We start from the raw sequence: 22,582 nt of genomic DNA, 5'->3' as shown, positions 1-22,582 counted from the left end.
AACAAAAAAATGCACTGTGCCATGCAGCTATGTTCCACATTTTGAACTGATACACAATATTGCTCCTAACTCTCTATTGTAGTATATTTTGAACATTTTGATATTTAATAATGGAAATTTAGATTTTAGAAGTTTATATTTATTACATTTATTAAATTGGAGGAAGGGTAAAAGAGAACTATGATAAACCAAGTTTCCTAATCCATTCACTCAATCCTCCCTCCAATAAACCCCACATGGTTGTCTCGAGTTGGAAATCTTTCTATCAGTTAATAATACTGAAGCCTATATGGTAAGTGAGCATTTTAATCATGGAAAACTAACCAGCTGCAGTGTAGCCTAATTTCACAACACAATCCTGTTACTGTAACAGGATATAGTTAAGTGATTCTTTTTTCTTTTTTTTTTTTGCCTCTACACAATCTCCTGTACATGAGTGCCTCGACTATGTGCAACCCTGGATAAATTCCTATTTCCCTCCTGTAGCGTAGCCCCACGACGAGGCTGCTTACAAGCTCATAACATATGCTGATACTAATCGTAGCTGCCTTGTTTGTTTTTTTCATACAAGCCCTGGCCGCGGGACATGCTACATCTCCTCAGTGTCTGTATGTGGGACCAGATGATGCAGAGCCGCAGTGGCTCGCTCTCAGCTGTACATTACATGTTAGTGGAGCATGAGTCACTCTCTCTCACACACACTCACGGAGTTAGGTAATGGTGGGCGAGCAGTGTGCCAGGCACCTCCCACCCCAGGAAAGTGTGTGTGTCTCTGTCTCTGTGTGCCTTCTGTATGTCTGTTTGTGTAGCCTATGCACAGGGGTAGAAACAGTGCTCTGTCTAGCACAGTGTGGGATGAACAAAATTGGGGATGAAAGGAAGAAGTGGTAAAAAAAAAAGTGGGCGTCTCCGTTCCCTACGGTTTCTCCAAAAACCTTTTCTCGGTAGTCAGCCCAGCCTGCCACCACGGTGTCAAAAACGTAGAAAGGCCTTCGAAAGAAGAGTGAAACGGAAAGACGCCAACCGAATTGCATTAATGGATCCTCTGTAGAGTGAGGGGAGTGGGAAGGGTTGTTGTGTATGCCGTGCTCTCTGCTCTGCTTTCTCTCCCCCTTAATTGGCTGCAATGCACAGCAGCCCAGGCCCGGAGCCCGAAGAGGCGTAGTCCCATGTGGAGGCAGCGGTTGATACCAGGTTTCTTTTAAATGCCCCCTTTTCATGCAAAGGATGGAGGGAGGATATTTAAGAGCCCAATAAGAGGGTTGCGTAACAACACTGTATTGGGAATATCAGTTCAGTTTGTATACACACACAAACATATACAGGGTTGTGGGGGCAGGTGTGGTAACAGTATCTAATGCAGTCTGTATACAGTATGTTATTCTTAGACTGGAGTTGCCAGAGGGGGAAAACACAGCATTTTTTTTATTTTTATAGGTTGGCGGTTGGATATCACCATTTGCTGGTCTTGTATTCCGAACGTGTCTTGTGCAATAAGCAACTTGAATTCTTCCCTCTTGTCTCCCCCCTAATCTCATAAACAATAATGCCCTCTCACCCGCTTTCCACACACTGAAACATGCACTCATACAAACACACATTTTCCTTCCATTAAACACACACACACACACCTTTCTGCTACACCCTTTCTTTCACCCACTCTAGTCAAGGACTTGGTGCACTGGCGAGACCCCAAGAAGTCTGGCGTGGTGTTCGGCCTGTCCCTGCTGACGCTCCTGTCCCTGGCGGCGTTCAGCGTCATCAGCGTGATCTCCTACCTGCTCCTCGCCCTGCTCTGTGTCACCATCTCCTTCCGCATCTACAAGTCCGTCGTCCAGGCCGTGCAGAAGTCCAACGACGGACACCCCTTCAAGTAAGGCGGCACACTCCACCTGGAAACTTGTGACGCTACTGAGTATTGTATTCATTAGAACGAACGTGGGAAAAGCCAGTGGTAAGAGTGGTTGGTAGGAGTGGTTGTTTTTGACAAAACGTCTAGCTGAGTAGTCTTCACAAGGGCCAGGAGGTTTTTTTTTCTTTTTTTCTCCTCACCACATGACCAGAAAAAACTAAATTCCCTATTTTTATGTTATCATCGTTGCCATTGCTGTTTTTAGCTCCAGCAGGATGTTTGTGCTTGTCATCACAATCCCTGCCTGAGTGACTCATTTCATGCTGGTTTTATTAATAGAAACATCATGTTTGGTCCAGGCAGAGTGGGGGGGGGGGGCTTACTTCACTACAGCCCAGTCAAACACAGAATGATGACTTCTTATTTGTTTATTTATTGAACACTTATTTTACCAGGCAAGTAGATTCACCTGGTCAGTCTGTCATGGAAAGAGAAGGCGTTCATAATGGTTTGTACACTCAGCAAATGCACATGGAAACAACTGCTGGAGTAGGGGAAAAAAGCGAACCAGTGAAATCCTCAAATCCAGTGACTTGATCAAGTTCTAAAATGAAAGCAGCTCGGGTTGGTTGAGCTGATTTGGCGCTTCTTAGCGGGTTAGCATTAAATGATCAAATTAAAGCCGTTGTTAGAGTTGACATATAGCAGGTTAGCCTGACTTTTGAGTTCGCAGCTTCACACTCCTGCTGTGGGTTGATTCTCTTCAGGGCTCTGATGGAGAAGGATGTCAGCATTCCCCCCGAGACCTTCCACAAGCACGTGGACGTCAGTTTGACCTACATTAACCGATTCCTCAAACAGATGAGCAAACTCTTCCTGGTCGAGGACCTCATCGACTCCCTGAAGGTGGGTTTAAGTGTCTGTCCAGCTGCCTGTCTGGCGGTTCACCCCCTGTATCTGTGCCTCTGACTATGATGGGCATGTTGGTAGACCAGTGATCCATTCCATCAAACCCTGGCGTGTGTGGGTGGATCGTTTTGCTGTTCACCTTGTTCATAAATCTACGTACACGACCCTAAACAAGGTATCGGGCAAGACTGTCCTAAACAGGTGACAATCCGGACTTGTTCCCATAGGCCTATGTCTATTCTTTCCCCCTTAAACTCTCCTCTCCTGCCGCACAATACTTTTCATTGACTCACGCAATCTGAACACTGAGCGATCCCTGCTGTGTGTGTGTGTCTATAATAAGCCTCTCCACCACCAACCCTGGTCATGTAGTTAGTAACTCAACCCTATTGTATGTTGCAGTGTGAGTGTGACAGTGATCGACTGCAAAACTCTTCATCATGTGACTATGACCGAGAGCGGGAGAGCTCACGGTATGTCAATGGCATGCCCGTGTGCGTCAATCACACAGGGCAGGCGCGACACTAGCCCTGGCTTCGCACCGCGGCCATCCGATAGCAGCTAGCTCGCTGACCCAGAATGCAGCTCACGGCTAGCTTTCTGTGGAGTGAGTGAATAGGAGGGAAGAGAGGAGAGGAGAGCTACTGCCAGTCTTAACACTTCATTATAGCCCAGCCAACCAGACATACCAGCCCATCAGACCAAGTCGACTGCTGCTGGTCGATCCCATGGCCACTCATGCAGGGTTAATGCTCCTTGCTGTGGCTCCACTCTCAGCCTATTAAATCAACATTCCATCCCTTCCCTAGCCGGAGGTAGAAGTAGCCCTAACCACAGATCTAGGATCAGATTATCCTACCTCCCATAGCATAAACCAACAATGGAATTAGAAAATATTACAATAGTTGACCCTAGAACAGTTAAGGGGCATCGTCTTAATCCTCCCACTTCTGAGTATGGATACCATGGGTATGTATAAACCGAGGATAAATTTGGGAGGATGCAACTGTACCTAACGTTCAGATAGAAATGTAATGCATAGAAATGGCATGATTCCCTATCTTACATGACAGAAAACCGTGCCTGTTCTACATTTCACTCTGCAACGTTTGAACCGCTTCACCCCTCTGAATAGGCCCCAGGCACCCAGTGTTCTAATCATTGACTTAATATGGCATCGTTGGCTCTGACCCGGGTGTGTTTTCTTCTTCTCCCAGCTGGCTGTAGTGATGTGGCTGCTGACCTACGTAGGAGCCGTCTTCAACGGCATCACCATCCTCATCCTGGGTAAGAGTCTATCTCAGCACTGCACTCAGCACTGCACTGCAGCCAATCAGAGTAGCAGCTAGGGCCCTGAGGGGAAAGGTTTTGAATCAGCAGCTGAATGATTGATTGTAGCTCAGTGATTGATTGACAGGTCTGAAACCCTACCATCTCTGTGACTCACAAAAATATCCTGCTCTTCCCCTGACAATCCCACCCTCAGTGATCAGTTGAGAGGCCAAACTGTTAAGAATGTGGCTAGGATAGCACATGACAATGAGGAAATTAAATCGAAAATGGGAGGAACAATATTGTTTTCCCCAATAACAATTTGAATTTTGCACCTTGTCGGTTAAGAAAAAACGTATTGCACGTTGAATTCTCATTTTCTTTTTTACACAAATAATGTGATCACAATAATGTAGTACAATTACAAATGTGAATTTAGATTTATCTTTTAACAATTTTCTTTCTCAATTATTGCAGTGTTATCTGGTATGGCATGGAACAAGACCTGTAATCTTGAATATTCAATTGGTTTGTCATATATTAACGTAAAAATAATATTGCAATATTTTGGCATCTCATATCTATATATCTATATCTCTCTATCTCTCTCTCTATCTATCTATCTCTGAGATAGATCCATAAATTGCAGCCCTGAATCTGCAATAAAAATGTAGCTCTGGTAATATGAGTCATATTTGAACAGTTTGGGTTAGAATAGTGGTCTCCAACCTTTTCTTTCGTAATAGCTACTTCATACAAGCTAATAGCTACTTCATACATTTTTCAAGCTACTTATATAAAATTAGATTTGTTGTTGTTAATGTGTAGGCCTAATTTGATGAATTAAAAACAAAGAACAGCATTGCATACATGAAGTAACTGCGTTTTGGTTCTTAAAACCACACATTTTGGGAGACCTCGTCAGTTGTACAACTGAATGCCTTCAACTGGAATGTGTCTTCCGCAGTTACAGGACTAGGCTGCTATAAATGAATTTCAAATAAATGTTTAATTGTCATTCTGTTGAATAGTGGCCTATATAACAACACACCACAGTGAGTAGGCTAAATGTATTTGACAACAAATCCTGAAGAAACAGAATAATCCTGAAAAGTACGAGGAATAACAAAATTGTAGACTTGGCAAACACATTGCTTGACTGTTCCGCTTCTCATCTGACATGGAATTGTTCTGGCGCCGTTGTTTAACCTGTCTAGGAACCCCTCGCCAACAGCCAATGAAATTGCAGGGCGCCAACTTCAATCAACAGAAATCTCATGATTCAAATGTCTCAAACATACAAGTATTACACACCATTTTAAAGATAAAATTATTGTAAATCCAACCACAGTGTCCGATTTCAAAAACGCTTTTCGGCGAAAGCAGAACATATTATGTGAGGTCAGCAACTAGTCACAGAAAGCATACAGCAATGTTTCAACCAAAGAGAGGAGTCACAAAAAGCAGAAATGGAGCTAAAATTAATCACCAACCTTGGATATTCTTCATCAGATGACACTCCCGGGAATCCCAGTTCCACAATAAATGTTTGATTTGTTCCATAAAGTCATTAATTTATGTCCAAATAACTCCTTGGTTCGCGCATTCAGTACACAATCTAAACTCACGGCGCTCGTGCAGGTCCAGGCAAAAGTTCAGACGAAAAGTCATATTACAGTTCGTAGAAACATGCCAAACGAAGTATAGAATCAATCTTTAGGATGTTTTTATCATAAATCTTCAATAATGTTCCAACAGGATAATTTCTTTGTCTGTAGAAAAGCAATGGAATACGAGGTAAGTTTCACATGAACGCGCGTCACGAGCTCGTGGTTCTCTGCCAGACCTCTGACTCATTCCCCTCTCATTCGGCCCCACTTCACAGTAGAAGCATCAAACAAGGTTCTAAAGACTGTTGACATCTAGTGGAAGCCTTAGGAAGTGCAAAATGACCCCATAGACACTGTATATTCGATAGGCCAAGAATTGAAAAATGACAAACTTCAGATTTCCCACTTCCTGGTTGGATTTTTCTCAGGTTTTTGCCTGCCATATGAGTTCTGTTATACTCAGACATCATTCAAACAGTTTTAGAAACTTCAGTGTTTTCTATCCAAATCTACTAATACTATGCATATATTAGCAACTGGGACTGAGTAGCAGGCAGTTTACTCTTGGCACACTTTTCATCCAAATGTGGAAATGCTGCCCCCTAGCCCAAACAGGTTAAAGCGCTGTCAGTGTCACCATGAAAATGTTTAAAACTTGTCTCAGTAGCATACATATTTGATGAAAGAAGGGTAGAAATGGCTTATTTGGTCGTTATTACTTACCAAGCAAAGCAGAGCTGTTTTTATCAAGGTACACATATCTTGCTCTTTTTCATTTTGCGCATAGGTGCATACAGACACACAATTATTTCACAGATCTAATCATGTAATATTTGAACGCCTATTTTGAAAGTGGGGATGTAAGCGCCTCCATTTCTCAGGCGCCTGTGGACATACAGTAACTGTCCACTGTCACATTCCTTCGTCTCTCCGGTTCTTGCTCAAATGTTTCATGCATGTTTAAACCAACCTGGGCAATGGGACACACTTGAAAGGGGGTCAAAGTTCATGAAATGTGCTACAAAAGGTTTATCATAAAACATTTTCCTTTACATAAAAAAAAATTATAATAATTAAACATTAGTTCAGAATCTCACTGGATTACTAAAAACCCAGTCCCAGCATTTTTACTGTGCAATTACATCGCTATAATGCTTGGTAAACGGCATCGTTTATAATAGAAACTCAGGACAATTGCTGTGAGACTAGAACACTGTGTGGGTCTTGTTTAGTCTGTTGTTAGCGTGTCACACTTGATCAGTGTCCACCCGTGACCTTTTCCTATATTGACAAGACTGATGATAGTCTGAGGTTACTGGCGGCACAGAATGTGGCCTTCAGATGATTGGCTCGTTTAGACCACCACTACCCAAAAGCCTGCTGCTCTGAACAACACTGTATGTCAGGAGTATCGATCTGATCTTTCTTAATGGCGTGTCACGCCATCGCAGTTTACAAGGTGGTACAGCCTAATTGGTTGTTTTTGTGGGGGGATTTCTTACTAGTAAAATGTTCTTCACTGTTCTTTGTCTCCTTCCCTGAAAGTGGCTTTATTATTATTATTATTATTATTATTATTATTGTGATGGACTATAAATGGTAACTTTATATAGTCCTGTGATGCTTTGTGCTTTTTTGTAGAGGTCAGTTGTTATTTTTGTTATTTCAAAGTTTTTCTTTCCCTCTCCCCCAGCTGACATCCTCCTATTTGCCGTGCCCCCGTTCTATGAGAAGAACAAGGTGAGAGTCTGACCCTTGACCCTTTTGTTTTCTTATGACGTCGAAGAAGTCGAGAGCTTTTATTGTTGCATTACATGCTTTAGAACTATGTCGACATGAGTCGTGCTGGTGAAATCATACCATTTTACCTAGAACTGGGCCTATATATGGTTCTGTTTCACCCGTGAACAATGATGATGACGACATCATCACTTTGCGGGAGCGTACAAGTCCATCCCCCATCGTTCCGCTCTGTGTGACCTCACCGGATGACTGGGCTCTCCGAGTCGTTGGAGGCTGTTTTTGCATACTTATCGTAATCATAGGACAAGGCTGATGGGACAAGTCACCCTACTGTCACAGTTACAAGATGGCTTTTAAGTGTCCTGTTGAATAAAGTCATCACCTTTACTTAATGTTTCCATATCTTTTATATGCTTACTGTGAACTGTATAGGTCTGTTGAATTCACGGAGGCCTAGATTAATGGCAGTATTTTACTCTTCTAAACACACACGCGGTAACCATAACAACCCCTAATACCATAACAACCGTAATACGGTAACAGTCGTGGCATCTGTCTACTTGTGTTTTTTTTTATCTCGTAACTCATTTTGTGTGAACAATGAGGTATTGTTTCATGTTGTTCGGATCAGGTCTGTTTTTGACCCAGATGATCTGTAATTTAATGTAAAACTCACTTTTGTCTTCCCCTCTTTCTTCCCCCAGACCCAGATTGATCGCTACATGGAGATTGTACGCACTCAAGTCAACACCACAATGGCTAAGTAAGTGTTCCCAACCAAAATGGTTTAAATGCCAACAGGATGTCTCCGATCACAATCTACCTAAACTAACAGTTTCGTATACAATATCAGTGGTGCCAGGTGATCAGAGATGTGTATGTTGACGGTGTACATGTTCTCTTTGCCTTTTCTCTTCCAGGTTGCAAGAGAAACTCCCTGGAGCCGTCAAGCGTACGAAAGCTGAATGAGCGGCCCGCAGACATCTTCATCACCATCCTCCTCACATCCCATCTTAAATCCCCTCTTCCCTGCACTCCCCTCCTTCTCAGTCCTCCTCCCCCTTATCCACCATCTAACCCCCACTCCCCTCCCTTCCACCAACCATCATACCATCTGCACTGAACCAGCTAGGTAGAAGAGAACAAAGTAATGCTACTCAATGTGAACCGCGCAGCTTAACTAAGAGCATTTAGAAAAAGAACTGCGCCTACTGTGTTGACAGGAAACACGTCTAGCGGGAGGAACTGATGTAATGCCGTGGCAGGACGCCTGTCTTTGGGCGCACTAAAAATAAATAAAAATGATGCAGGGGTCAAGTGAACTAGACGGAATCTATGACCTGGTTTTGTAGTGTACAGTTGGAGTGTGTAGGGTTTATCACTGACGAGTAAGTATGAGTGTTAGTCTCGCAAAAAAAGCAAATGTCTGTACTTTTAACTAATATATATTTAGCTGAAAGTAAACCGAACAAGTAGAAGAGTAAAATGCATAAAAAGAGCAAAATGATTTTAGAAACGTACCCTTTGGGTGTCAATTGTGGCTTGTCTTTTTCCTGCTCTCTCGCTCTGTGGCAGTTTGTATGGATAAACAAAAAAATATATAAAGTTTGTGTTTGGAACGTGGTACTGGGATTTCACTGTTACGGTTTTGGTGTCAATTGTGTTTTGCTCACCTTAAAGGCACTTATGTATGTATAACGTTTCTGCAATGTACCGAACATTTATTTTATTTTTTATTTTAATCCCACGAGCAGGTTGAAATAAAAGGATTTGGAACACTGAACCAGCTGTGATACTTTTGGTCAAGTTCACCCTGTTTGATTTGAATGCATTTGGCGTAATGTTTCTGTATATACACGACAACGGGCTCCCCCTTTCTGTGCTGTAATGAAACGAGTTAGTTAGCCTGGCTTGTTTATAAAAGAAGAACTCCCTCTTACAGCGGTCATAACTCGTTTTTTTTTGTCGCACCTGTTCAAGTCGACATCCAATGTTTCACGGTCACCTGTAAAATGTATATTATTACTATTATTGATATGGTTCTTATTGCTTATAGGATTGCCGCTTTTGACTCCCTTTCAGCCTCGTAAAGGCTCCATAAAGCTTCGTAGTTGCTTTCTTGAAGCTTCATAACCGCTTGACTTCTCCAGTGAGACCTCTTGGATATGGGTTCAAAGAGCGGCCAGTTTTTGGCAGTAGCTAGACGTATAACTGACGGAACGATAGATGCAAGAAAAGATTTGGTGGGTGTTTTGTAATGGGCTTTGGTTTATTATTTTTTTGAATGCCATGTAGTGCATGTCATTGCATGAACTGGAAACATTTGCACACTTTTTTTTAAAAATATATAGGCTGTATCATATTCTTAAGTGTTAATGTTTTTGTTTATAAGATGATCATTATTTGTGATTGCTTAAATTGTGTTTTGGTTACAATAAAAACCATAGTCATCTATTTTTAGGGCTACTTCTCTGTAATGGCCTCGTGTCTTCGAAAGGGATTTTAGAAATAGATTTTTGAAAAATATTAAAGACTGTTCCTATTCTGATCGTCCATACTCCGTGACAATGTGCTCAAAGTAGGTTTGCACCTCCGTTGCAATTTTTGGGAGGAAATCCCTCTACATTGGATGGTCACTAAAGATGAAACACTAATGTTGTAACATAAATTATACAATGACAGTTTCGCATTGCCTCAATGCATCTACTACTACTACTACTACTCAAATGTATGTTAACTGCTGAATGTTACCCTGCAACATTAATAGAACATTCCTCCTCGTGCATGAAAACCAGTGTTTCATAGTGGCCCTGATGTTGTCAGCGTACACACCACCTCACAGAGATGTGGTGCAACAATGCTTATTGGTTCCCTTTGTGCATACATGTGTCTCTGTATCCAACTCTGTGGCAGTTCATTCAAGCCAATGAACACATACTCTACTTGCTTCGCTAGGGTAAGGTCTAACTCTGCCCTCAATTCATCGACTCAAGCTATTGGACATGTTTGTTCTGGATGTTTTTGTTTTTCACACGTGCACACACACGCTCACCCACAGTCGAACGTATCCAATGTCTGTAAACCACTGTGTCCTTGTGATGCCGGACTAATTATACATTCGGTTGCCATGATGACGAGGTGTTCCAGACAGTCAGGCTTTTCATGGGCGCTCCACCTCAACCTTTTCATTGAAGGCAATGCTACCTATGTTTTCAATAGATTATAATACAAACCTCTCACTTTAGTGTCTTTATTCTTCCTTTGTCAATGATGATATAATTCTACATTTTAAACTGGTTTCCTTGAAGCATGTATTTGTTTTCTCATTTTTCCTGCTTCCTGTCTTTTTCCTTTTTTGGAGGGGGTTGGCAGGAGTTTATTTCTTCTTTGGCATTATTTGTTTAGCTTTTGACTATATTGGAACTAGGTGTGTTAACTAACATCTCCAGCTCTGTCTGTTAGCAATGACTTTTGATCACATTTTGGAGCTTTTTTTGGGGGGTAAAGAGAATTTGCAGAAAAAAAATAACTGTGGCCCCTGTAGTGATGTTAAAGTGGAGTTAATAAACATATGTCAAAGGACACCCTGATTTGTTTTGTCCATCTGTGGTCTGCTCAGCAACATTTAAACACTAAAACATGACCGCATGTTTGAACCACGGGGAAATACATTTGTGTCAAGATTGAAAACGAGATTGGAGTCCAGCATTCGCGCTCCCGCCTGGACAGAGGATATGGGATGGTGATATGAGTGGTTTTGATAAGAGTAGCTACACTGTAGCTACTCATTTTAGACCAGGTCTGCATGTTGAGGTAACACAGACATGGTAAACCCAATCAGCGAATGTGTTGCTTTATACGTGATTACCAGTTGTCTGCAAATGACAGCTGAGTCGAGTCAATTTTACCCATAATTTACCAGAGAACCAGTCAGACAATATTATTCAGACACTTTTTTTTTATTACAAGTATCAATTGATAACAGAATGCATGTCTCAACAACCTTTCGCCATGTACAGACGAAATGCAGAGCGGATACTTGAAACAGATGAAACAGAAGAAAGATGAGGGACTCGGTCCCGAAATAAAACTGAAGATCATTGCTCGTGTCCTCGCCCAAGCCAACTAAGTACCACCAAAGGGTCATTTTAACGTGCCCCTTATGCACACCGACACAAACATACATGTAAATCATTGCAACAAACAAGGTTTATTCTTATTTATTCAATCACATATTTATATTCTATTCATATTTAAATAATAAGTGCTGAGTCACAAAGCTTTTAACCTTTCTGTGGCCAACGTGGCTCAAAGCCCAGATGTAATAAGTATTTCATCACTCCTTGCCCATTCCCTGCATGCTAAAAAGACCACCGCACAAACTAGGGATGTGTCTGAAAACATTACTGGCTGTCAAATCCTTGCTTCCTCTCTCGTTGTTTCCTCAATTCCTATTGAAGTGCATTAGAGGAGAGGATTCAGGGTCCCTCCTCTGGCCCTGCAATGCCTTTGAGAGGAATTCATGTAACAAGGACGGAGAAAGCACAGGTTTGACCGGTAACAATTTGAGATCCATCCCGAGTCACCAATTAAGGCAGCTTAGGTTAGAGAAAGAGAGTGGTATTCAACTCTCACGTCCCTCCTCTCCACGTAACTGGAGAAATGCTGCCATCTGGTTCTTTGAGCAAATCAATTAGTCCATGGGTTGTAAAGTATTGTTATGTTTAGTGTAGTAATTTTGATGTGCTATAACAAGCGAGCGAAAGAGCGAGCACAGATGGAAAATGGACAATCCCTGAGTTGTGCTTTTCCTGGTGGGAGTGATATTTTAAAGATCACTGAAATAAGGGCAACCGAGGTGCTCATTTCATAGGTGGTCAACTTGGCAATTTATTTCCTGACGCTGTTGTAATATTTCTTTTATCACTTTGTTGCATAAACCTTGTAATAGGTGAGTTACTGAAATGGAAATCTTGCATGTGAAATCTTGTATAAATATGCTCTCTTATAAAACGCCTAAGCCATTCCAGGCAATCCCTCCACAATCATGCATGACTTCAGAATTGCCATTCAAAATTAAATGTACGTGGCATCTTTAACTTTGATCAATGAAGTAGACAAAATGGCCGCAATTACAAACCTTTTTGTAAAAAAACATGTCTAAAAGTGCTTGTTGAAAATAAAAATAAATGCAAATATTCAACACTTATAAAATAGATTTTTTTTTTGTGTGTGTGTGAAACTTTTTGCTAAGAAGACTCATGAGAAGCAAAAATAGTTGCTGGCCGGTGCAACAATAGTACTATGACACTGGAAAAGACATGCAAGGTAAGATCTTCTCATTCAAGAATGACAAAACTGTATGGAGGAAGTCCATTTACCTCATTGTAAACAAGGAATTTCTGAAATAACTTGATGTATTTGACGTAAGTGAATAAAGATAATCGCATCTTTAAGTGCCGTTCATTGTCTTAAGCAATAAACCTCAAACACCCTCTCATTCAATCACCTACACACCCAAAGCTAGGTTTAAGTACATTTTTGGGACAAAAAGTGCTATATTGTACGCTCCCTCACACAACAATCACCGACTGTGCCAGACACCACTTGCGGCAGGGCTCTACCAAGCCTCATGTTTCTAACTTCCTGAGAAAGAAAGACTTGGGGTTGAAGCGGTGAGAACGGAGAACAACCGTGGGCCTGTTGCCCCTCGTCTTAACTGACGAAGAGGCTGGCGGCCGTCTCTCCGACTGCCGAGTGTCCGTGGTCCAGGGAGGAGAAACAGTCGTCCGAGTGGACGAAGTGCAGGGCTGTCTGGTTGTAGCTGAGCAGGGCTTGCTGTCTCTCGTCAGAGCTGTACTCCAGAGAATGAGGGTGGACCTGCTGGATGTGTCTCTTGATGGTGCTGACTTTAAGAGTGGCTAACGTCGCCCCGCACACCATACAGATCAGCCCGTGTCGCCGGCAGTCATAGTCCATCAGGAACTCCATCCGCCAGCGCACCTGGTAGTTCCGCCGCTGGTCCTTGCCCGGGTAGTGTCCATGGCGTCCCAGAGTGGCAGGTATGGTGACAACCCCCTCCTCCTCCTTCACTGTCTGAATGGCGGACATCTTGGGGGCCCGGTGGTTGTTGTTGTTGTTGTTGTCCGGTGCTGCCTTTTCACCCATCTCTCCTGACACATGGATGCTGATGATGTCACCGGGGTCCACTTCTGTCGGGGGGGGACGGGACAAAAACCACTTGGTGAATCACTTAGTATTTAATATTTTCTCTGAGAGTAGTTACAGTCTGTCTTTTAGATTTTTTTGGAACTTGTAAGTTTTACCTTCTTTCATCTGCACAGCCAGGTGGTCTTCCATGGGGGCCTCTTTGGTCCAGGCCTCGGCCATTGCCTCTCTCTCCTCCCGGGCCAGGCTGGTGGTCTCAGGGTGGCAGTCCTGAATGTGGCGCCGGAAGCTGCTCACCTTAGCCACGGGCAGGGCCTGGGAGCACACCATGCAGAAGGTGCCACGACCCTGAGGCCCATAGGCCACCAGGTAGTCCAGGCGCAGGCGCCAGGGGAAGCCCCCGAGGAGACGCCTCTTCCTGGGCTGGCGGAGAGGGAGAGGGGGTATGGGGCTGGTCACCTCTGGAACTCCAACACCACCTCCATCCCTGCTACCAACCATGTCGTGTATCTGGGACAATGCCTCATCGTTGTCCGCGCCAATCTGGATGGTCTCCAGGTCATCATGGAAGAAGTCCACCCCAGCCTCTCTCTCGTCTTTGGTGTTGGGCTCCGACTTGATGAAGTCGTTCAGGGGGTCAGATTCTGAAATCGGGGCATGTGGTGGGGGTGGGGGGAGAGTATAGCAGAACATCAAGCGCTTTTTCAACAAAAGCTTTTCAATTTGGCGCTGAAAAGATTCCACTTAACTCTTTCTAGCATCATACAAGACACAAGACATATTGCATATAAAAAAAAACGAGTGCCGCAGTGACAGAATGCCTCTTTCCCTGTACTGTTATACTCAACTACGCCCTCCTCCCCTGTCTCACCATGCGTCTGAGCCCAGGTCTGCAGGATGCCGTGCTTCTCCTCCGAACTGTAGACCAGCGACTGAGGGTGGATGTCCAGCACGTGGCTCTTGATGTGGTCCAGGTGGAGCGAGGGCAGCGGGCGGCCACACACCATGCACACCAGCCTGCCCGCCTCCGCCTGGTACTCCATGAGGAACTCCTGTCGGAACCAGGCGTGGAGCGAGTCGTTCAGGTAGCGCTCCAGGGTCCGGGCCGAGGGCCCGGGGAGCTCCTCCTGCTGCTGGAGGGGGGCCGGTGTATGGGGAGATGGGGTGGTGGACCGGGGCTGGAGTTTGGGGGTCACCATACCATCGGGTTTCCCTGCGGGAAGAGATGGAGAGGGGATATGCAATTGAAATGTATGCTAATGTGAATCACGAAATAGGCAACCATGGGAATGCTTTACTACTACAGCAAGCTACTGCACAAAGACATCACCATCTTACATTACTGTAAAAGTGGATGTTGGCAACATGACTGTACAACATACACACTTCTTATCAGACATGCTCATACTGCCACCAAGCGCAAAATCCTGAAACTCAATAATCTTATCATAAAACTAGGCCAATGTCAATTTCATTCCACCCCCCCCCCCAATCTCCAGAAACCCCAACCCACCGGTGGAGCGGCGTGCGCAGTCCAGCAGCTGCTCCTCCTGACCCTGCGAGATGGCGACCACACCTCCGGCCGGACAGTACAACCTCTGGCCCCCCTCCAGACTCAGGTGGCTCTCCCAGCCCGAGCGAATCACCTCCTTGTCGGACACACTCCACAGCAGGGAATCTGGGTGCTTCTGTCGAATATGCCTCTTGATGGTGCTGAGTTTGAGAGTGGCCAGCGAGCTCCCACACACCATGCAGATCATGCCGTGGCGACGGGGGTCAAAGTCCATCAGGAACTCGCTGCGCCAGTACTCGTGGTAGTAGCGCCGGTGGTCCCGGCCCGGGATGCGGCTGAAGCCGGGACGGGAGGCGCGTTGGACCCTCTCCTTGATCCCAGAGGGGCCCGGGACGGGGGACAGGAGAAAGGGGGAGTCGGGACCCTCTGTGACACTCCAGTAGCTGGTGCCCGGGGAGCAGAGTGGGGTAACCATCTCCTCATCGCTGTCATTGTCCACGTGGCCATTGGTCAGACCGTCTTCCTCTAGGAGGGAGAGAGTGTTAGGAGATGCACTTACAGTAGGTATAGGTTATATAATGAAACTAAACATTTCAAAGCTTTATAGCCTACAATTCAAGGCCTATTTCTCAGATGGCTGGTGGCACATACTCTGCCTGACATTCCAGATATTCATTCCGCTAGAAATATTGTGAGACAAAAATAGGGATTCATAATAATATCGTTAATCTGTGGATAATATTGCGCACAGCACCACAGCCATCGGAGAGGGGGAAGCGACTCCATTTAGCCGATTTAGCCAGCCGCTGGTTTCCGCTGGGTGGCGACTGTGCATCACAGCAGGCAGCCAGCATGCTATTTTGCCTTTGTTTATAGTGGAGCCACTGACACAAGAGGGCATGCTGCTAGATGGCATTGTCCGTCACACGGATTAACTGTGTCTAATGGTGGCGGGCGGATGAGGGGTCGAGTGTCCATAATCTCGAAACAAAAACATGACAATATTTACCTCTTGAACAGTGTCCCAAATCACTGGGCTCTCGTGTTGCTTCCTCCTCTCCGCGTATTATTAATGAGAGAGAATCTGTCTGCTCAGCACACGGGTGGACCACGGGCTCGCTCTCCCCCGTCTCTTTCTCTTCCATTACTCTGCAACGTTACACTATTTACGATTGCCTTCAATTCGCCTTGATAAACCAGGGAGGCACGGTATTTTTGGAGAATCATTCGGCACGCGTTTTGTAAGCTATCTATAACACGTTCGGACCCATCGATTTTAGGGTGCCCCCGTACTGTCTTTATAATGTGCCCCTCGTCCCCCCACGCGCTCAGCTCTGGAGCCAAGTTAACTTTTCATATATCAGCTCGACATTTGGTCGGTCATATCCTTCTTCGAGTCTGCGGGTGTGAGTATCTCTTGTTTATGGCAAGCTATAGCGGCCTCCTGTATGTATTTTAAGGCTCTGCTTGTCTTCGGGGTAGGGAGCCGAGCTTGGGGCCCCTGGGGCTCCTTAAGGGGCTCCTGGGTAAATTTAAAGAGACAGTAGCGGCATTCACGCAGCGACACGCAGACCCGGGGGCCAGATCAATGATTTACAGTGTTTATAGAAAGTCCATACCCCCCTTGGATTTCTTCACATTTTATTGTGTTACAAAGTGGGATTCAAATGGATTTAATTGTCATTTTTTTTGTCTACAATCTACAAAAAATAGCATAATGTCAAAGTAGAAGAAAAATGTAAAAAAAAAAAAAAATGATTATTGAAGAAAACATATATACATATTCACACCCTGAGTCCATACATGTTACACTTTTTTTGGCAGGGATTAAAGCTGTGAGTCTTCATAAGAGTTTTGCACACCTGGGTTGCACAATATTTGCAGATTCTTTTCAAAATTCTTCACGCTCTGTCAAGGTGTTGGGGATCATGGCTAGACAACAATTTTCAAGTCTTGCCATAGTTTTTCAAACAGATTTACATTTGAAGTCGGGGGTTTATGAAAACTAGTTTTTCAACCACTCCACAAATTTCTTGTTAACAAACTATAGTTTTGGCAAATCGGTTAGGACACCTACTTTGTGCATGACACAAATAATTTCCCCAACAATTGTTTACAGACAGATTATTTCACTTATAATTCACTGTATCACAATTCCAGTGGGTCAAACGTTTAGATACACTAAATTGACTGTGCCTTTAAACATCTTGGAAAATTCCAGAAAATTATGTCATGGCTTTAGAAGCTTCTGATAGGCTAATTGACATAATTTGAGTCTATTGGAGGTGTAACCTGTGGATGTATTTCAAGGCCTACCTTCAAACTCAATGCTTCTTTGCTTGACAACATGAAAAAATCAAAGAAATCAGCCAAGACCTCAGAAAAAAATGTGTACATCTCCACATGTCTGGTTCATCCTTGGGAGCAATTTCCAAACGCCTGAAGGTACCACGTTAATATGTACAAACAACAGTACGCAAGTATAAACACCATGGGATCACGCAGCCGTCATAAAACTCAGAAAGGAGACGCGTTCTGTGTCCTAGAGATGTACATATTTTGGTGCGGAAAGTGCAAATCAATCCCAGAACAACAGCAAAGGACCTTGTGAAGATGCTGGAGGAAACAGGAACAAAATAAATCTATATCCACAGTAAAACAAGTTCCATATCGACATAACCTGAAAGGCCGCTCAGCATGGAAGAAGCCACTGCTCCAAAACCGCCATTAAAAAGCCAGACTACGGTTTGCAATTGCACATGGGGACAAATATCGTACTTTTTGGAGACATGTCCACTGGTCTGATGAAACAAAAATACAACTATTTGGCCATAATGACCATCGTTATGTTTGGAGGAAAAAGGGGGAGGCTTGCACGCCGAAGAACACCATCCCAACCATGAAGCACGGGGGTGGCAGCCTCATGTTGTGGGGGTGCTTTGCTGCAGAAGGGACTGGTGCACTTCACAAAATAGATGGCATCATGAGGATGGAAAATAATGTAGATCTATTGAAGCAACATCTCAAGACATCAGTCAGGAAGTTAAAGCTTGGTCGCAAATGGGTCTTCCAAATGGACAATGACCCCAAGCATACTTCCAAAGTTGTGGCAAAATGGCTTAAGGACAACAAAGTCAAGTTATTGGAGTGGCCATAACAAAGCCCTGACCTCAATCCCATAGAAAATGTGTTGGCAGAACTGAAATATGTGTGTGTGAGCAAGGAGGCCTACAAACCTGACTCAGTTACACCAGCTCTGTCAGGAGGAAGTGGTCAAAATTCACCCAACTTATTGTGGGAAGCTTGTGGAAGGCTACCCAGAAACATTTGACCCAAGTTAAATAATTTAAAGGCAATGCTACCAAATACTAATTGAGTGTATGTGAACTTCTGACCCACTGGGAATGTAATGTAAGAATTAAAAGCTGAAATAAATCATTCTCTCTACTATTAGTTTGAAATTTCACATTCTTAAAATAAAGTGGTGATCCTAACTGACCTAAAACTGAGAATTTTTACTGGGATTAAATGTCAGGAATTGTGAAAAACTGAGTTTAAATGTATTTGGCTAAGGTGTATGTAAACTTCCTACTTCAAAAGTAAGTTAAAACTATAACTTTGCCACTCAGGAACATTCACTGTATTCTTAGTAAGCAACTCCGGGTGTAGATTTGGCTTTGTGTTATAGGTTATTGTCCTGCTGAAAGGGGAATTCCTCTCCCAGTGTCTGGTACAAAGCAGACCAAACCATGTTTTTCTCTAAGATTGTGTCTATGCTTAGCTCCATCCCATTTATTTTCATCCTGAAAAACTCCCCAGTCTTTGCCGATGTCAATCACACAGATACTATGATGCAGCCACCACCATGCTTGAAAATAAGGATGTGTTGTGTTGGATTTGCCCCAAACATAAGGCTTTGCATTTAGGACAAAAAGTGTATCCCTTTGACGTGTTTTTTGCAGTATTAGTTTAGTGCCTTGTTGCATACATATGCTGTATATTTTTATTCTTCTTTTCGCTCTGTCATTTAGGTCTGGATTGTGTAGTCACTACAATATTGTTGATCCATCCTCAGTTCTTTTCCGTCACATCTATTGAACTCTGTTTTACAATCCCCAATGTCTTCATGGCGACATCCCTAGGCAATTTCCTTCCTGTCGTACAGTTCAGATGGACGACTGTATCTTTGATGTTTCTGGGTGGTTTAATACATCATCCACAGCACAATTATTAACTTGACAGTGCTTAAAGATATATTCAATATCTGATTTGTTATTGTTACCCATCTACGAATCACTGCCCTTCTTTGAGGCTTTTGAAAAGCTCAACGGTCTTTGTAGTTGAATCTGTGATTGGAATTCAATACTTGACCGAGGGACCTTACATATGTTGTATGTAATGGGAGACAGAGGAAGGGGTAGTCATTCACAGGTAGGGGCGTGGATTAGAAAACCAGTCAGTATCTGGTGGGACCAGCATTTGCCTCAAGCAGCACGACACATCTCCTTTGCATAGAGTTGATCAGGCTGTTGATTGTGGCCTGTGGAATGTTGTCCCACTCCTCTTCAATGGCTGTGCGAAGTTGCTGGATATTGATGGGAACGGGAACACACTGTCGTTCACATCGATCCAGAGGATCCCAAACATGTCTGGTGAGTATGCAGACCACGGAAGAACTGGGACATTTACAGCTTCCAGGAATTGTGTACAGACCCTTGCGATCCGTGCATTATCATGCTGAAACATGAGGTGATGGCGGCGGATGAATGGCACGACAATGGGCCTCAGAATCTCGTCACGGTATCTCTGTGCATTCAAATTGCAATCAATAAAATGCAATTGTGTTCATTGTCCGTCGCTCCTGCCTGCCCATACCATAACCCCACTGCCACCATGGGGCAGTCTGTTCACAATGTTGACATCAGCAAACATGACACAATACACGCTGTCTGCCATCTACCCGGTACAGTTGAAACTGAGATTATCCAAGTGAAGAACACACTTCTCCACGGTGCAAGTGGCCACTGAAGGTGATCATTTTCCCACTGAAGTTGGTTATGATGCCGAACTGCAGTCAGGTCAAGACCCTGGTGAGGATGACAAGCACGCAGATGAGCTTCCCTGAGACGGTTTCTGACAGTTTGTGCAGAAACTCTTCGGTTGTGCAAACACACAGTTTCATCAGCTGTCCGGGTGGCTGGTCTCAGCCAGAAAGTATTCAGACCCCTTGACTTTTTCCACATTTTGTTACATTACAGCCTTATTCTAAAATTGATTAAATCATTTTTTCCCCCTCATCAATCTACACACAATACCAAAATATGACAAAGCAAAAATACATTTTTGCAAATGTTTTACAAATAAGAAACTGAAAAATCCCATTTATATAAGTATTTAGACCCTTCACTCAGTACTTTGTTGATGTACCTTTGGTAGCAATTACACAATCGAGTCTTCTTGTGTATGACGCTACAAGCTTGGCACACCTGTATTTGGAGAGTTTCTCCCATTCTTCTCTGCAGATCCTCTCAAGCTCTGTCAGTTTGGATGGGGAGCGTTGCTGCACAGCTATTTTCAGGTCTCTCCAGAGATGTTCGATCAGATTCAAGTCCGGGCTCTGGCTGGGCCACTCAAGGACATTTAGTGCGTCCTGCGTTGTCTTGGCTGTGTGCTTAGGGTCATTGTCCTGTTGGAAGGTGAACCTTCGGCCCAGTCTGTGGTCCTGAGCGCTCTGGAGCAGGTTTTAATCAAGGATCTCTCTGTACTTTGCTCTGTTCATCTTTGCCTCGATCCTGACTAGTCTCCTAGTCCCTGTCGCTGAAAAACATCCTCCATGCTTCACCGTAGAGATGGTGCCAGGTTTCCTCCAGACGTGACGATTAGCATTCAGGGCAAAGTGTTCAATCTTGGTTTCATCAGACCAGAGATCTTGTTTTTTCATGGTCTGTGAGTCTTTAGGTGCCTTTTGGCAAACTCCAAGTGGGCTGTCATGTGCCTTTTACTGAGGAGTGGCTTCTGTCTGGCCACTCTACCATAAAGGCCTGATTGGTGGAGTACTGCAGAGATGGTTGTCCTTCTGGATGTTTTCCCATCTCCAAAGAGAAACTCTAGATCATCTAGGAGCTCTACGGACAATTCCTTTGACCCCATGGCTTGGATTTTGGTCTTACATGCACTGTCAGCTGTTGGACCTTATATAGACAAGTGTGTGCCTTTCCAAATCATGTCCAATCAATTGAATTTACCACAGGTGAACTCCAATCAGGTTGCAGGAACATCTTAAGCATGATCAATGGAAACAGGATGCATCTGAGCTCAATTTCGAGTCTGAATACTTATGTAAATAAGGTATTTCAGTTTATTTTTAATACATTTCTAAAAAGCTGTTTTTGCTTTTTTATTATGGGGTATTGTGTGTAGATTGATGAAGATTTAATTTTATTTAATCCATTTTAGAATAAGCCTGTAACATAACAAAATGTGGAAAAAGTCAAGCGGTCTGAATACTTTCCAAGTATTGTAGTGTGTAGGTTAAATTCTACTGCAAAATCAATTGGACAAATGTGACAGTTTGCCAATGGGGTTGTTATGTTACTTGTTTTGTTACAGAGACGTTTATGACATGAATATGGGGTGGAGGGGCGGGATCTACTGTCTTTGAAATGGCTGTCTCAAGACAACCTACATTTTCACTATTTATGAACAATTCCTTCTGTACAGTGACTTTGCATAATCTCAGGGGATATCATAGCAATGTGTCTTGCACTGTCATTTCTTCATGTTCTTTTTAGTGAGATATTGAGAGAAATATTTGCCAAAATGCTCAAATTCGCACCCATGAATTAATACAACGGGCGTGGCAACATTGTCTATTATTTTGTCCCCACATAAGAAACCCTGTAATTTAGTGAAAATCCATGGTCAATTTTGCATAAGTCAAATGTGCTAGAATATACTGAGTGTACAAAACGTCAGGAACACATGCTCTTTCTATGACAGACTGACCAGGTGAATCCCGGTGAAAGCTATGATCCCTTATTGATGTCACTTGTTAAATTCACTTCAATCAGTGTAGATGAAGGGGGGAGACAGGTTAATTAAGGAAGGAATTTTAAGCCTTGAGTCATGGATCGTGTATGTGTGCCATTCAGAGGGTGAATGGGCAAGACAAATATGCAAGTGCCTTTCAATGGGGTATGGTAGTAGGTGCCAGGTGCACCGGTTTGTGTGTCAAGAACTGCAACCTGATGGGTTTTTCCACACTCAACAGTTTCCTCTTGTGTATCAAGAATGGTCCATCACCCAAAGGACATCCAGCCAACATGACACAACTCTGGAAGCATTGGAGTCAACATAGGCCAGCATCCCTGTGGAACGGTTGACACCTTGAAGAGTCCATGACTCAACAAATTGAGGCTGTTCTGAGGGCAAAAGGGGGCACAACTCCAATATTAGGGAGGTGTATATTCAATTACAAATAACTTAATTGATTGGATTCTAATGGATGAATTGATT

The 22,582-nt window shown here is 43.6% G+C and overlaps 2 protein-coding genes across 7 annotated transcripts in view; one reads left to right on the top strand and one right to left on the bottom strand.

Moving 5' to 3' along the window:
• LOC118368655 (reticulon-3-B-like) overlaps positions 1-9,169 on the top strand; it is a 32,721-nt gene extending 23,552 nt beyond the window's left edge. For all 6 annotated transcript variants that reach the window (XM_035752936.2, XM_035752937.2, XM_035752939.2 and 3 more), the window contains 6 exons: positions 1,666-1,873; positions 2,620-2,758; positions 3,979-4,048; positions 7,337-7,383; positions 8,091-8,149; positions 8,307-9,169. In XM_035752936.2, the coding sequence (XP_035608829.1) occupies positions 1,666-1,873; positions 2,620-2,758; positions 3,979-4,048; positions 7,337-7,383; positions 8,091-8,149; positions 8,307-8,355 (572 nt within the window). In that variant the 3' untranslated portion in view covers positions 8,356-9,169. The remainder of the gene's footprint in view (positions 1-1,665; positions 1,874-2,619; positions 2,759-3,978; positions 4,049-7,336; positions 7,384-8,090; positions 8,150-8,306) is intronic.
• A 1,790-nt stretch (positions 9,170-10,959) lies between these two features.
• LOC118383874 (zinc finger translocation-associated protein-like) lies at positions 10,960-16,577 on the bottom strand. Its single transcript, XM_052497139.1, has 5 exons — positions 16,077-16,577; positions 15,068-15,592; positions 14,426-14,767; positions 13,713-14,198; positions 10,960-13,598 (listed from the first exon to the last, which is right to left on the bottom strand). Exons 1-5 carry the CDS (start codon positions 16,210-16,212, stop codon positions 13,102-13,104), a joined length of 1,986 nt encoding a protein of 661 aa, XP_052353099.1. The 5' UTR covers positions 16,213-16,577; the 3' UTR covers positions 10,960-13,101.
• Between the last annotated feature and the right edge of the window lie 6,005 nt (positions 16,578-22,582).

Source organism: Oncorhynchus keta, chromosome 35, assembly GCF_023373465.1.
Source record: "Oncorhynchus keta strain PuntledgeMale-10-30-2019 chromosome 35, Oket_V2, whole genome shotgun sequence".
Classification (NCBI taxonomy): Eukaryota; Metazoa; Chordata; class Actinopteri; order Salmoniformes; family Salmonidae; genus Oncorhynchus; species Oncorhynchus keta.
This window is presented reverse-complemented; position numbering and strand designations above follow the sequence as displayed.